Source organism: Sinohyriopsis cumingii, chromosome 14 (assembly GCF_028554795.1).
Source record: "Sinohyriopsis cumingii isolate HCF-2022 chromosome 14, ASM2855479v2, whole genome shotgun sequence".
Lineage (NCBI taxonomy): Eukaryota > Metazoa > Mollusca > Bivalvia > Unionida > Unionidae > Sinohyriopsis > Sinohyriopsis cumingii.
In genome coordinates this window covers 60,417,064-60,431,952 of record NC_142974.1, presented here as the reverse complement: position 1 = coordinate 60,431,952, position 14,889 = coordinate 60,417,064, and the positions used below count along the sequence as shown (strand labels likewise).

The window sequence follows — 14,889 nt, the reverse complement described above, 5'->3', positions numbered from 1 at the left end:
GAACATCCAGATAGTGACCAGGTTGAACATCCATATAGTGGCCAGATTGAATATCCAGATAGTGACCAGGTTGAACATCCATATAGTGGCCAGATTGAACAACCAGACAGTGACCAGATTGAACATCCATATAGTGACCAGATTGAACATCCAGACAGTGACCAGATTGAACATCCATATAGTGACCAGATTGAACATCATGATAGTGGCCAGATTGAACAGCCAGATAGTGGCCAGATTGAATATCCAGATAGTGACCAGGTTGAACATCCATATAGTGGCCAGATTGAACATCCAGACAGTGACCATATTGAAGATCCATATAGTGACCAGATTGAACATCCAGGCAGCAACCAGATTGAACATCCATATAGTGACCAGATTGAACATCATGATAGTGGCCAGATTGAACATCCAGATAGTGGCCAGTTTGAACATCCAGATAGGGGCCAGACTGAATATCCTGATAATGGCCAGATTGAACATCCATATAGTGACCAGATTTAACATCATGATAGTGGCCAGACTGAACATCCAGATAGCAGCCCTGAGTGAAAGGTGCCTAGGTAAGGAAGGTCAACTCAGTGATGTAGGTGCAATTCACACCATTTTTTTGGAGGGGCCAAAGTAAAGAAGAGGGACCTGAATATGGTGTTGTATTTACCATCAAATCACATGAAATCAGCAAGGTCATACTATCCTAAAGACATAAATGACAGAATAATGCAAAGGAGACTCAAATGTCTGGATAAAGACATGCAGCTATCATCAGTACCTACACACCCACCATGACCAACCTGATGAAATCAAGAACAAATATATGAGGACCTGTAGTCCCTCATCGCAGAAGTGGTGCAGACTTGAATACAAACATTGGCACAAATCATCAGACATGACCTGGTCATCCTGAAAAATGACATTTGCAAATGCAATAACAATTTACTTGTCCCTCAGTGGATATGCACTAACATATCAAGTGCCTTCTGCTGGCTATTACACAAGAAGAAGTCATGGATGTACTCTCACTGTAAATGCTGGCATCTCACTATCTCATCATCTACTTATGGGATAGGCAAGATATCCAAGTAACAAAGGCCATGAAAAGTGCATAATGCTGGACTGAGCTTAAGCTCATAGTCTCTAGGCTCAATTCCAGGGTTCAGTCTCACAGATGACCAGAGGACAAAAAAAGCACCCTTTAAGCTCGGTTTCCAACGCAAAACAGTAGAATGTGAAACATACCTTTGTTCAAAAAATGTACAGTCAACAACATACATGCCAACCCTCTAAGAGGTATATGCGTAATTATTTCTATAATAAGTGGCAAAAACTTGAAATTTGGCCATAAAAAGTGTAATCTATATATTACATGCCAGAATTAAAGCACGTATAAATAATGATATATTTATTTTCACTACTAATCTCGTTCTGGTGCAGCTAGTCAAAATTCTTGTCACAAAGGGCAAAATCCATATAGATTAGACACAAAATACAAACATAAAATTTACTTAAAAGTTATTTATATTCAGTACTCTCTTTAACTAGTCTAAATGTGTACAGAACTGGAATTATGCTATGAGTAAAAGCATCTTTTCAGAGTACTGTACTATATTATTCTCATATATGTCTTTTAAAGTTTGTAAAGTGGTGTTTATTTACCCTTTTTTCTGATCTGACGTTTTCTGCTCTAACATTTTCCATCATATAACATCCACAACTTACACATAAAGCATTTCACTTAACATCTGAACAATTTTCTTTAAAGGTATAGACTGGTCTGCTAACTAACTAAATCATCAAAATACTGTTTCTTGGAAATGGGTCATATGCAGTTGCTATAAATAGCAAATAAGGAAAGTCCTTTGACTTTATTCTTACGTGTCAGTCTTGTTTAAAGAATATTCTTAAATTCATAAGAGTGGAATTAAAGAGAAGATAACACAAATGACAAAAACAACTTTTTATTGCATCATTTTTAATCTACCAAAAGACTGTAATCCGTATACAGGCAAGCATTAAATGTAATTTGAGGAAAAAAAGTGCAATGATTATGCCAAAAGCATAATGGTTGGCATGTATGCAACTAGAAACAACTGATGCAAAACACAAATGAATGTCAAGGAAAATTGGGCATCCTTCAGATGATCTTTGTACATGGTTACATTCAAACTCAGTCCCACCACATGTAAACTTGAACAAACATTTGATGAAAATAATGCTGACATACAGAGACTACAGTATGAGAAACACTAGATCATAAAGGCTTGTTTAAAAGCCAGAACTTTCTCATCATGGAAGGCAGGCAGCCTAAATAACATCAAAAGGACTGTTCAATGCAAATCCTGAGATATGCATGTCTCAATGCTGAGGAACAAGGCAGAGAAAGTCCTATGCAGACAGGAATGACTTGAAGAAAATTGATGATGTAATATTTATAATGTGGGACACAGTCAACATAACAACTCCAATACTGACAGCATTACACTTGTCACTTACAAAGAAAATTTACCTCAAAGATGGTCAGAACATTCTAGTAACATCCTCAATCAACAATCGTCTAACAGTGAGCAGGCAAATGATTGACTGTCCCATATGAAAATAAGCATATATATAATATATTGCTGACCCACAGCGATGACTAAAACTGAGAAAATAATCGACTTGCTGTCAATCAGCAAAGTGCCATCATCAGACATCAGCAAAATTAGAATATTGTACATGGCTCAAAAAACTGCCTGAACCCTGCCTATCAATGTGGAATCAAGAAATTATATCACAGGATTACAAGGAATACCATCATTCACATGCACAAGCATATAGGCAATAGACAATCCAGTCTACGAGTTGATCCCAACCCTCTCCAATATGATGTTCCTTGCCATGATTACATATGGCTTCTGCAACTATGACACCACAGATAACATGAGGCAAATGCATGACTGTTCATTGTGAAAATAAACATATTTCTTTATGATCCCCCAACAATGACTGAAGATGAGAAATTGATTTGCCTGCTGTCAAATGGCAAAATGCCTGCAGCAGATGCTATACCAGCAAAAGTATAAAACCAAATTGAGTGAACTCTTCTAGTCAAGATATTATACCACAGGGGTACAATGACACAACCATTGTCCACATGTGCAAGCAAAACAGACGACAACCACCAGGACAAAATCTTTCTGCCAACACCATGCATAATCATTATAATATTCTGTTGAATCACCTTGTTATCAAGTTGATGAAGGTCTCCTGCCAGATGGACTGTTGTGTCAGAAAAGGATGAAAAACAATATACATGGTGTCTGCACTCATTAACTCCAGGAAAAATGTCCGGAACAGAATTCCAAAAGGTACAAGAATTTTGTTGACCTGGCAAAAGTCACTACAACAATTAGTCATGACTATGACAAAGTCAGTTATTATCTGCTTCTCTGGGCAATTTCTAGAATGGCATGTTTGATCGTATTCTGGAGTTAGGTGAGTCATCTGAATCATTCCCACTCATCAGTGGAATTAAGTATAATGCTGACATGATGGCCACAAACATCTTTAAGCTGCATATCAGACATGTAGGGAACAGTCATCTGCAAAAAGGAGACTATGAACATTCACAGTGGAATTAAGTATGCTGACATGTTGGCCACAAATATCTTAAGCTGCATATCAGACTCATATCTGACGTGTAGGGAACAGTCATCTGCAAATAGGAGACCATGTCACAACCTGTAATTTAGCCTTTAACTTTAGTCTTCTCAGCCTGCCACCAGTCTGGTATTAGACGTTGATTCAAGTGTGATAGTCACAGTAATCACCTGTAATCATATCAGAGAATATCATGCAGAATATGAATCATTTCTCTTCAGCATGCAACAGTTTTTGTCTCACAAACAGCATCAAGAAGACAACCAACATGCACCAGGAAAGTCTTGTATAGATCTAGCCATCAGAGTTAATTGCAAATCCTCCAGGCAGTGGACAAGTTCAACTACTACAGCAGTACACCATCAAATGCAGTCCACATGAATGATGATACAACATAATTACCAAAGCAAGTGCAGCCTTTGGTAGACAATTTGCATACACGTGGGAGCACTGAGCCATTGATGTGCAAACAAAATGAAGGTCTAGATAAAAGAAGATATTCTTTTGCTGATCCTGCTGTATATATGCAAAACCTGGACAGTGTACAAATGTCATGCCAAGAAGATGAAACATTTTCAAATAGGCTGCTTGAGGAAACCAATACAGATAAAATGGCAGAACAAGGTCGGATACATTGAGGTTCTCACACAGGCAGGTACTTTGCTGATGGCAAATATCTGGGAATCTCCTTGCTGTCAATAACAGACACAATCCTTACTTTATTCTGATGATTCAATACTTAGCAGCATAAATCTCAGAACCACAGCACTTCCTCTGCTGATCAAACAATCCTAAGCAACATCTCCTATCCCATGTGCCACAGACAATTCAGCGCAGCTTGGCCTATCAGCTACTAAAAGAAAGCAATCCAGATAATGATGTCATAGTCATCTTAAAATTCAAAAGGATGAACATTGTTCCTGAAAGCAGATTGTACATGGATGTATAAAAACGTTGAGAGTTGCAACAAAATACCATGGTCATTCTAATAGATGCAGTGAAATTTCTAAAGTGGGGGGCATTGAATACCATACATCAATGTTTGAATGAAAATGTCAAAACATTAAATTATTTTGATTTTTATAATGGTCATCAGATTAATCTTGTACTTTTTATTTTTGGACATGTATTAATGTATATCTATGGATCTATAAGCCACAATAAGGTAGGAATGTCTTCTTTTTTTGGGAACAAAAATGGGGGAGGGAGTTTATCAGAAGGAATATAGCTTCTATATATTAGAATAACTAACATAAAACTATTGCCACAAACATGAAGAATACCAAACAAGAAAAGAAAGACAATTCATGAGAGAACAAATACAGGAAACTGTTGTGAATTCACTGCTTTCATGGGACAACAAATTTATAGAATCTGGGAACAATTAATTTTTTTTATGGAAACTAAAGGATACTGTCCCAAATCCCTTAATCTGGGTACTAAGGAAAAACTTTCTTGTGCAATTTAAAATAACAGACAAATAATATGAATTTACTTCTTACAAATAATGAGAAAACTAAACACATACCACAATTCAATTCATCTGTGCCACCTGGGCAATCAGGGATCCCATCACAGAAATAGTTGAGTGATATACACTTTGTACTGATTGAGTGGTTGGCGTTGATGTTGTTAGGGGGACATAGCCTTTCACCAGAGAAACAATCTGAAGTAAAGAAGAGAAATGGCTGCCATAAATGTTATAACTTACACAACCGAATACAGTATTTAATCCAAGACAAAGACAGGGGACTATTACATTATTTATCCCATGACAAGGCCAGAGGCCTTTCTGGGCCTATTATATTAGTTCTTCCTTGATAAGACCAGGGACTTTTTACATTATTGATTCCATGACAGGCTGGAGGCATTTTGCACTAAGACAAGGCAAGTGGTCTGTTGCATTATCTCTTACTCGATAAGGCCAGGGACCTAGTAAATTATGACAAGGCCCTGGTCACTTCTGCTACAAGGCCAGGGGTCTATTTCATTATCTATTCCTTGATAAGGCCAGGGGCCTACTGCAATATTTATCCCATGACAAGGCCAGGGGCATATTACATTTTTATCTCTTCCTTGATAAGGCTAGGGGATTATTATGTTATTTATCCCATGCATTAGTCCAGGGGACTTGCTGCTATGACGAGGCCAGTGGCCTATTACATGATCTCTTCCTTGTAAGTCCAGGGGTTTATTACACATAATCATCCAATGATAAGGCCATGGACCTTTCTTCTGTGACAAGACCAGGGGCCTATAACATTATTTCTCCTTTGGCAAGCCCAGGGGTCCAGCCTAATAAACTAATGTAAAATATTTATCAAACTCTGCTAGAAGTGGATTAGCTTATCATCAAATACCTACAGTAGCATTTTATCCACACATTTGAACATACAACCCTACATGATGGGCTACTAAAAAAATGGAACATATCATCCTACATGACGGGCTACTAAAAAATCGGAACATATCATCCTACATGATGGGCTACTAAAAAAATGGAACATATCATCCTACATGACGGGCTACTCAAAAATTGGAACATATCATCCTACATGACGGGCTACTCAAAAATTGGAACATATCATCCTACATGACAGGCTACTCAAAAATTGGAACATATCATCCTACATGACGGGCTACTCAAAAACTGGAACATATCATCTTACATGACAGGCTACTCAAAAATTGGAACATATCATCCTACATGATGGGCTACTCAAAAACTGGAACATATCATCCTACATGACGGGCTACTCAAAAACTAGAACATATCATCCTACATGAGGGGCTACTCAAAAACTGGAACATATCATCCTACATGAGGGGCTACTCAAAAACTGGAACATATCATCCTACATGACGGGCTACTCAAAAACTGGAACATATCATCCTACATGATGGGCTACATACAAATTCGTAACAATATTACTGACTATATTTTATATGCACAAGTCTGTTGCAATGTTCATATTTTGTTCTATGACTAATCAATCTTCTGTATTTTCCATTTGTGCTTTACATAAGTTCCGTACATTCATTCTACATTTTTTAAATTTCACTGGTAATATATCTGATATAGGGTTGTTTTTGTGATATTGTACCATAGCATCTGTATGAAGCCTACACACAGCAAGTGATCACTATAAAAAAAATGTCAGAATCATGAAAACTTTATTGTTTTAAAGGGACTCTTTCATAAGAAGTGAGTAAAATGTGATATTTTCCAAAATGAACTAAATGAAAACAAACCTTACCATAAGTCATACTCATAGCTAAGTTGTAGGAACTTTATGTGCTCATATCACATATGTGTCCACTGTAGATGTATGTATGTATGTATGAATGTATGTCTGTCTGTCTGTCTGTATGTATGTATGTATGTATGTATGTATGTATGTATGCATGCATGCATGAAAATCAATGTAAACATGTAGTCTTACAAGACAAACTATAATAGTTTATATATATACTCTTGTCTACAGGTATTAGATCAGCAAAAAAAAAAAAAACAGTTAAAGCACATGCTGTAAACACTGATCATCATGTGATGTCTAGCAGTGGGGCATCCTGCCACATACATGTAGCATGATGTCCAACCCAGTCACATTAGTCACCAGGCCGACCAGTCCTAACACTAACCTCTTAATGCTGAGTGCCAAGTGAGGCAGATGTTAGCACCATTTTTATAAGTCTTTGGTATGACTCAGCTGGGGATCAAACCCACGAGATCATGCATCCGAGGCAGATGCTCTAACCACTAAGTGACCGGAGCGGTATGACCATCATGTGTCTCACTCAACACCAAATCTGAGGGACGGAAGGGACGGCTCTAAAGACAACCTCCAATTACCCACATCATAAAACTAAATTAAATACAAATACTAAATACAGCAGTCACCAAACTCTCTGTCAGTCTAGTCATGGAAATCAAGAAGTCCAAGCAATACATATGAATCCGCCACTTGTCAAAATCAGCAACATAATTAAAGACAGATCTCTTCTAATAGGATCATCAATAATCAAAGAAGTAAGAACAAGAGGATTATATAAAACTTATGCAAATATCCATAGAGGTGCAACTATTAATACTATTACAGAGAAAATATTAAAATTGAATATGTCTCCATATCTGAAATTCTTTTCATTGGTGGCAGCAATTAAAGTAACAGACAATCTCTAAATGGCATTGAGGATGATTATGAAAGCTTGTTGTATGCCATCAGGTCCAAAAAACACAGAGTATAAAATAATAATCTCAGGTCCACCGGCAAGAAGGGATGTAATTATGACTCCACTTAATGATACCCTAAGTACATTGTGTGAAAATTTCAAACTACTCTTTGTTCTGCAATACAGGACCTTCTTCAAAAACAATCAAGGTACAGTGAAACAACATTAAATATACCAGCAAGACTGGATCCACTTGTCCAACAGAGGCACTGCATTGCTTCTTAGGAATACAGACCAGTACATAAGACTTATAAAACGGGCTAGGCATGAGTCGCAAATCTGCTAGCATTGTGGAGAGCACGGTCATGTAACACAGCAATGTCTGCATGTAAAACATATTTGTTGCCATGTTTGTAATGAACTAGGACGTAAACAAAAGCTGTGCACATGCCTATTAGTAGAAGGTAATGACAGCACAGGCCCAAGCAACACATAACCAGCAACAAAATGCATTACAATATATGTATACATTTCAATGCAATAATTCTATAAACAGGTTTCAAGCACTATTTGATTTGTGTACAAAGTGCAACTTGTTATCATGTAAACAACTATGTGGTACTGTTAAAGTTACTTCTCCTTCTGATATGTCAGTGTCTTCTTGTATGTATGTATATATGTATGTGTGTGTGTGTGTGTGTGTGTGTGTGTGTGTGTGTAAATCAGTCTCATATAATTGAAGATTCTCATTTATCCATCTCTACTACATTTGGTCATATTACAACATATGGATCTTGTATGTTAATCTTCTTTATGTGTTTATGTAAATATTCAAGGCGAGAAAAGAAATATGTCAAGTCTAAAACAATACATTGCATACTACCATGTCTGAAAATCAATAATCTGATCAAAAATGTCATGTGGTTGGCCTCCTCAAAAGAGGTCTGCAAGTAATCAACCTCAATATTCAACACATCCTCCCTAAACTGAATGAGATTAAATTCATATTACAGCAAACTAGATCAGTCAATATTCTAGGTCTCTGTGAAACCTTTCTTTCTGATGATACTGATGATTTGACTCTCCAAATACTGGGGTTCAACTCTGGAAGAAAAGATAGGGAATCCATTGGGGGTGGGGGTCTTCTCTATATGTAGACAGTTCCATATAACAGACATGTTGATCTCAAGACTATTGAAGTAGAGATCATCTGGATCAAAGTAACCCTTGCCCAAACAAAGCCAATACTCTTATGCTATATTTACAGGCCACATAGTTCCACAGCTGACTGGATTGATAAATTTGAGGTGAAAATTCAAAAAGCATTCCTAAAGGAAGATTTAGAAACTATCATATTAGGTGATTTTAACATTGACTACATGAAAACTCCACCATTAACATAGATAAGTAACTTTGAAATTTACAACTTTTACTCAATTAAGTAACACCCCAACTAGAGTAACAGATAAAAGTGCTACCATCATTGATCATGTCTAAACTAATAAACCTGACAACATAAGTGAAATTAATCTATGCACTGAGTGACCACTATCCAGTCTGTATAACTAGAGATGTTCCAAAATCATCTAAAAATGGTCAACACACTGAAATACAAGACAGGAACTTGAAACAGTTTGATGAGGAAAAGTTCTTAATTGATTTAGTTTGCAAACCCTTCCAATCAGTCTGCAATATAGCTGATCTCAACACAGCCTTATACAAATGGTATCTGCTGTTCCATGCAGCCTAAGACAAGCATGTCCCAATTAAAACAACAAGGGTTAAACAAAAAATTATACCCAAGTGGATTATCCCTGAAATTAACGAGGCTAGGCACCTAATAGACAATTTCCACAATAGAAAAGACACAAAAAAACATAGAAAGTGTAGGAATAAAGCTAAGCACATGATAGATAAGGCAAAAGAGAACTACTATAAACAGGCTATTGAGGAAAGTAAGAGTACCAAGATATTGTGGAAACATCTAAATAAGCTGAGCCCACCCAACAGCAGCTTTTTTCCACCTAGACCTAAGCAAAATGATGATATAGCAACATCTGTACAAGACATTGTGGAAATGTTCAACAATTTCTTCATAAGCCTCTCCAGTAACATTATTCAGAACCAGACTAACATCCCAATTGAACTTGATGCTCTTCTTTCATTTATAACAGCTAAAGTTCCTGATGTTTTTGATATGCTCAATAAGGTGAATATTAATAAATCATCTGGTTTGAACAATATCGGTCCACAAATTCTTAAAATTGCTGCACCAGTAATAACAAATTCATTAACACATATCATAAATTTAAGGTGGTAACTTCCTAGAAACAATGAAATGTGCAAAGGTTACACCTATCTTTAAGAAATGAGAAAAGGAGGATCCAGGGAATTACAGACCAATATCAATTCTACCTGTATTGTCAAAATTATTTTGAAAAGCAAGTAGCCATTCAGGTCTATAAACTTTTTCATACTTAATCCCTGTTCCATAAAGTGCAATCAGGATTTAGAAAGAACCACTCATGCCAGACAGAACTTACCAAATTAACTGATCTATGGCTGAAGGAAATGGATAATGGACATATGACTGGGATTGCTTTCCTTGACTTCAAGAAAGCCTTTGATCTTGTTGATCATGAAATTCTGCTGCAAAAGTTAAATTGTTACAGCTTTGACAATCCTTTTTTAAAAAAGTTTAGATTATACCTAAACCAAAGATCTCAACAAGTAAGCATTGGCAATATTAGCTTTAAAATTGCACTATTCATTCAGGGGTCCTTCAAGGCTCAGTTTTAGGCCCTCTCCTCTTCCTTATCTATACCAATGATCTACCATTAAATAATGAATCCAAAAACACAGATTTGTTTGTAGATGATGCAGCCTTGTATACAACTAGTTCTGATACTGAAGTTATCCAAATGAGATTAAACTCAAACCTTATTAGAGTCCAAAGCTGAGCACATCAAAATAGAACGGTAATTAATGAAGGTAAAACAAAATGTATAATTTTGTGGACATCACAAAAGCTACACAAGGTAGGGAACCCAGAACTATCTCTTGCAATAAATAATCATCTGTTAGAAAATACCAAACATGAAAAGCTTTTAAGTGTGTCGGTAGATAATATTTTACAATGGGATGACCATAATGATAAGCTATTGTAAAACATTGTCATCCAAAATTGCCCTACTCAGCAGAATCAAGAAATATTTACCTATGGAAACTCACAATATACTACAAGTCATATATTCCTCCAACAATAGATTATTGTACAAATATATGTAATAAATCTCAGCTTGACAGGACTTAGAAACTTCAGAAACAAGCAGCATACATAATTTTAGATGCATCTATTGATCATCCCTCAAAAGCACTGCTTACAAAACTCAAATGGTTCACAGCATATAAAAGGATAGATTTTCACAAGGTAGTTCTTATATACAAATGTCTACAAGGAACTGCACCAGAGTATCTTCAGGACTTATTTAGGCCTTTTTCAACTCAATACCAGTTGAGATCAATATCACATGGAAACCTTCTAGCACCTAAACCAAGAACAGTGCAATTTAAAAAGAGCTTCCAATACTCTGGTACAGTTCTGTGGAACAAGCTTCCACTACATACAAAATGTGCTGAAAACAGTACAGTATTTAAGAAGAGATATCATGAGCTTGTATGTGTTTCTAATAGATAATGGAATCTATATGTTAATACTAAACATGTTAAAATAAACAGTAATTATTGCTATCTTCATATAATGTGCATTGTTATAATCTCCTTAAGAGGGCCTCAAGGGAGATTAGTCATTGACTAATCAGTCATCCTCTATAAATAAAGTATTATTATTATTATTATCGGAACCATAGTAAAATTTATATACCAGCCTTGTTGGTTTCATACTAAATGAACTTAGCTTAGCTTGTGCATCATTTTCTGGCTTCAGCATGTCTGATGTACCTGAAGATCTATGCTACCTAACCCCATGCAGGGTAGCAATATCAATATTCTTTGATGGATGGCAACATTATCAATATTCTTTGATGGATGGGAGACATATTAGTATTCTCTGATGGATGGCAGCAATATCAATATTCTCTGATGGATGGGAGACATATTAGTATTCTTTGATGGATGGCAACATTTTCAATATTCTTTGATGGATCGGAGACATATTAGTATTCTTTGAAGGATGGGAGACATATTAGTATTCTCTGATGGATGGCAGCAATATCAATATTCTCTGATGGATGGGAGACATAGTATTTTTTGATGGATGGCAACATTTTCAATATTCTTTGATGGATGGGAGACATATTAGTATTCTTTGATGAATGGTAACATTATCAATATTCTTTTGATGGATGGGAGACATATTAGTATTCTTTGATGGATGGCAACATTATCAATATTCTTTTGATGGATGGGAGACATATTAGTACTCTTTGATGGATGGCAACATTATCAATATTCTTTGATGGATGGGAGACATATTAGTACTCTTTGATGGATGGCAACATTATCAATATTCTTTTGATGGATGGGAGACATATTAGTATTCTTTGATGGATGGCAACATTTTCAATATTCTTTGATGGATGGGATACATATTAGTATTCTTTGATGGATGGCAACATTATCAATATTCTTTTGATGGATGGGAGACATATTAGTACTCTTTGATGGATGGCAACATTATCAATATTCTTTGATGGATGGGAGACATATTAGTACTCTTTGATGGATGGCAACATTATCAATATTCTTTGATGGATGGGAGACATATTAGTATTATTTGATGGATGGCATTATTATCAGTGTTTTTCAATGGATGGGAGACATATCAGTATTCTCTAATGGATGCCATCATTATCAATATTCTCTGATGGATGGGAGACATATTAATATTATTCGATGGATGGCAACACTATCAATATTCTCTAATGGATGGCAACCATATTAGTATTCTTGATGCTCAACAACTTCAGCATCAATTTATGTCTGATATACCTGAAGATATGAGCTACATAATCTCATGTAGGAAATCATGAACAGACCAGAAATAATGGTGCTAATACTGACTTGCATTTATCCTACATGACAGACACTTATCCAAAATTATTTATGGGCAAACATAATAAATAGAGTGTTTCTGTGCATACAGTTCAACAAAATGTTGAGTGTATAAAACAGATATTAGAGTTTCAACCTTACATGATTTCAATCAGTTCAAATGTTCCAAATGAGACAATCTACACAAAACAGACAAGAACACTGTGACAGCTATTTTTGATAAGACAACACATGACATACACATAAAGTGGCAGAACTGTTTCTCATGGTTAGATTATAATATCCTTCAATGAAGACATGATGAGAATAGCCAAGATAAGAGCAGTTTTATGCTAGGATCTATACCAGTACAAAGATTTATACTAGTAACTAGATTTATACTAGTAACTAAATTTCAACTAGTAACTAGATTTATACTAGTAACTAGATTTCTACTAGTAACTAGATTTATACTAGTAAATAGATTTATTACTAGACTTCAACCTAAATAATACAGTCAGTACAATCCACACTCTTCCAGAATATCAGGCAATTGCAGGCTCCATTAATCAAGATGATTCCAGGGAACACTTGAACCAAAGTGATAATCCTCATTGTATGGACAACAAAGAATAATTAGGAACTTAAAACAGAATACTTAATGCAACTATTACATGCTATTAAGTCAGTATAGGGAAGGATTAAAGAACAAGAAAGCTCATATAAAACAGCAATCCAAGCAGAGATCAAAACAGCAACTATGTCAATGCAATTGGTGGGAAAAGTAGTTTTGTTAGCGCATCATAAATTGTATTCCAGTATGATAGGTGTAGTTAGATATCTTCATCTATTTGTCTATGACTTAAAGCTACTTTGAAGAAAGAATGTTAGTCTTTTGAGAAAAGATACCAGTTACATCCATTCTCATTTGGTTCAGGGGTCATTCAATATACAAAATATGTCTGTGACGGCAAGTGAAGTTTCTGTTCCTGGGTCCCAATGAATAGCCATATATGGCTTTTGATTTTCTGTTCATTGTTGGTTTCTCATACACCTGGTAGGCCAAATGTCTTCTGATCATGGCAAGTATAGCAACTGACTAATCCAGTTATTATTTTTAACGAGCTATGTTTAGCATATATTTTTAAGCTGGTGATGATTTCGTTTCTACGATGGATTAAAGTATAGTATTTTGAGTGGAACATACATTATGGAGAGAACAACTTCTACCTGTAATTATGATTTTACTGTACAGTACACACAAAGCCATCTGGATTATGTAAAATAATAATAATAATAATAATAATAATAATTGATGCATGGCTTTTTTTAAATCAAAATAAATATTAAAAAGGCAAATAAGAGTACAGCAATTCTTTTTAATTCTTTGGTCTTGTCCAGCTGGTACATGAACCAGTAATGGTAAAATAAATATCCATCACTTTAACTGACCACAGTTATACCAACCTACTAGACAATGTGGCAAATGGTAATGTACTGAATATTGATCTTAGTGATCACTATCCTACTTTTCTCACAAGAAAGGTAAAATGCAAAACAAATATGAAAAATACACACAACACTATAACATACTGATTGTTCAAACACCTTAATAAAGAACAATTTCTTGATGACTTCATTAAAGTTCCATGGATATAATCCAAACATTTGATGATATGCATGAAACACTTGTTGGGGCCCTGAAAGGCTGAGTGGTCTAAATCGCTCACTATTACGGATCACTGCCATCTCACCTTTGTCTGTGAGCGTTCGAGTCTCGAATTCCACCAATGTGGATATGTGAGAAAGTTTGCCAGTAGCTGCTCGTGGGTTGGTGGTTCTTTCTGCAGTTTTCCCAGTTACTTCCTCCACCAATAATACTGGCCACCATGTATAGCCTATCCTGTGCTGAAAAATGTCAATAAACCCTATAATAGAGAGAGAGAGGAACTCTTATTGTGTGGACTGAATTATTTATGAATGCTGTCTCTAAACATGCACCACTGAAACTATCTCAGGTAA

The 14,889-nt window shown here is 35.8% G+C and overlaps 1 protein-coding gene across 1 annotated transcript in view; it reads right to left on the bottom strand.

Annotated features, from left to right (window-relative positions):
* The window catches only part of LOC149783952 (enteropeptidase-like), a 74,117-nt gene that overhangs the window by 40,600 nt on the left and 18,628 nt on the right, over positions 1-14,889 (bottom strand). The window contains exon 7 of the mRNA XM_089932925.1: positions 5,171-5,308. Coding sequence (XP_089789051.1) covers positions 5,171-5,308 — 138 coding nt within the window. The remainder of the gene's footprint in view (positions 1-5,170; positions 5,309-14,889) is intronic.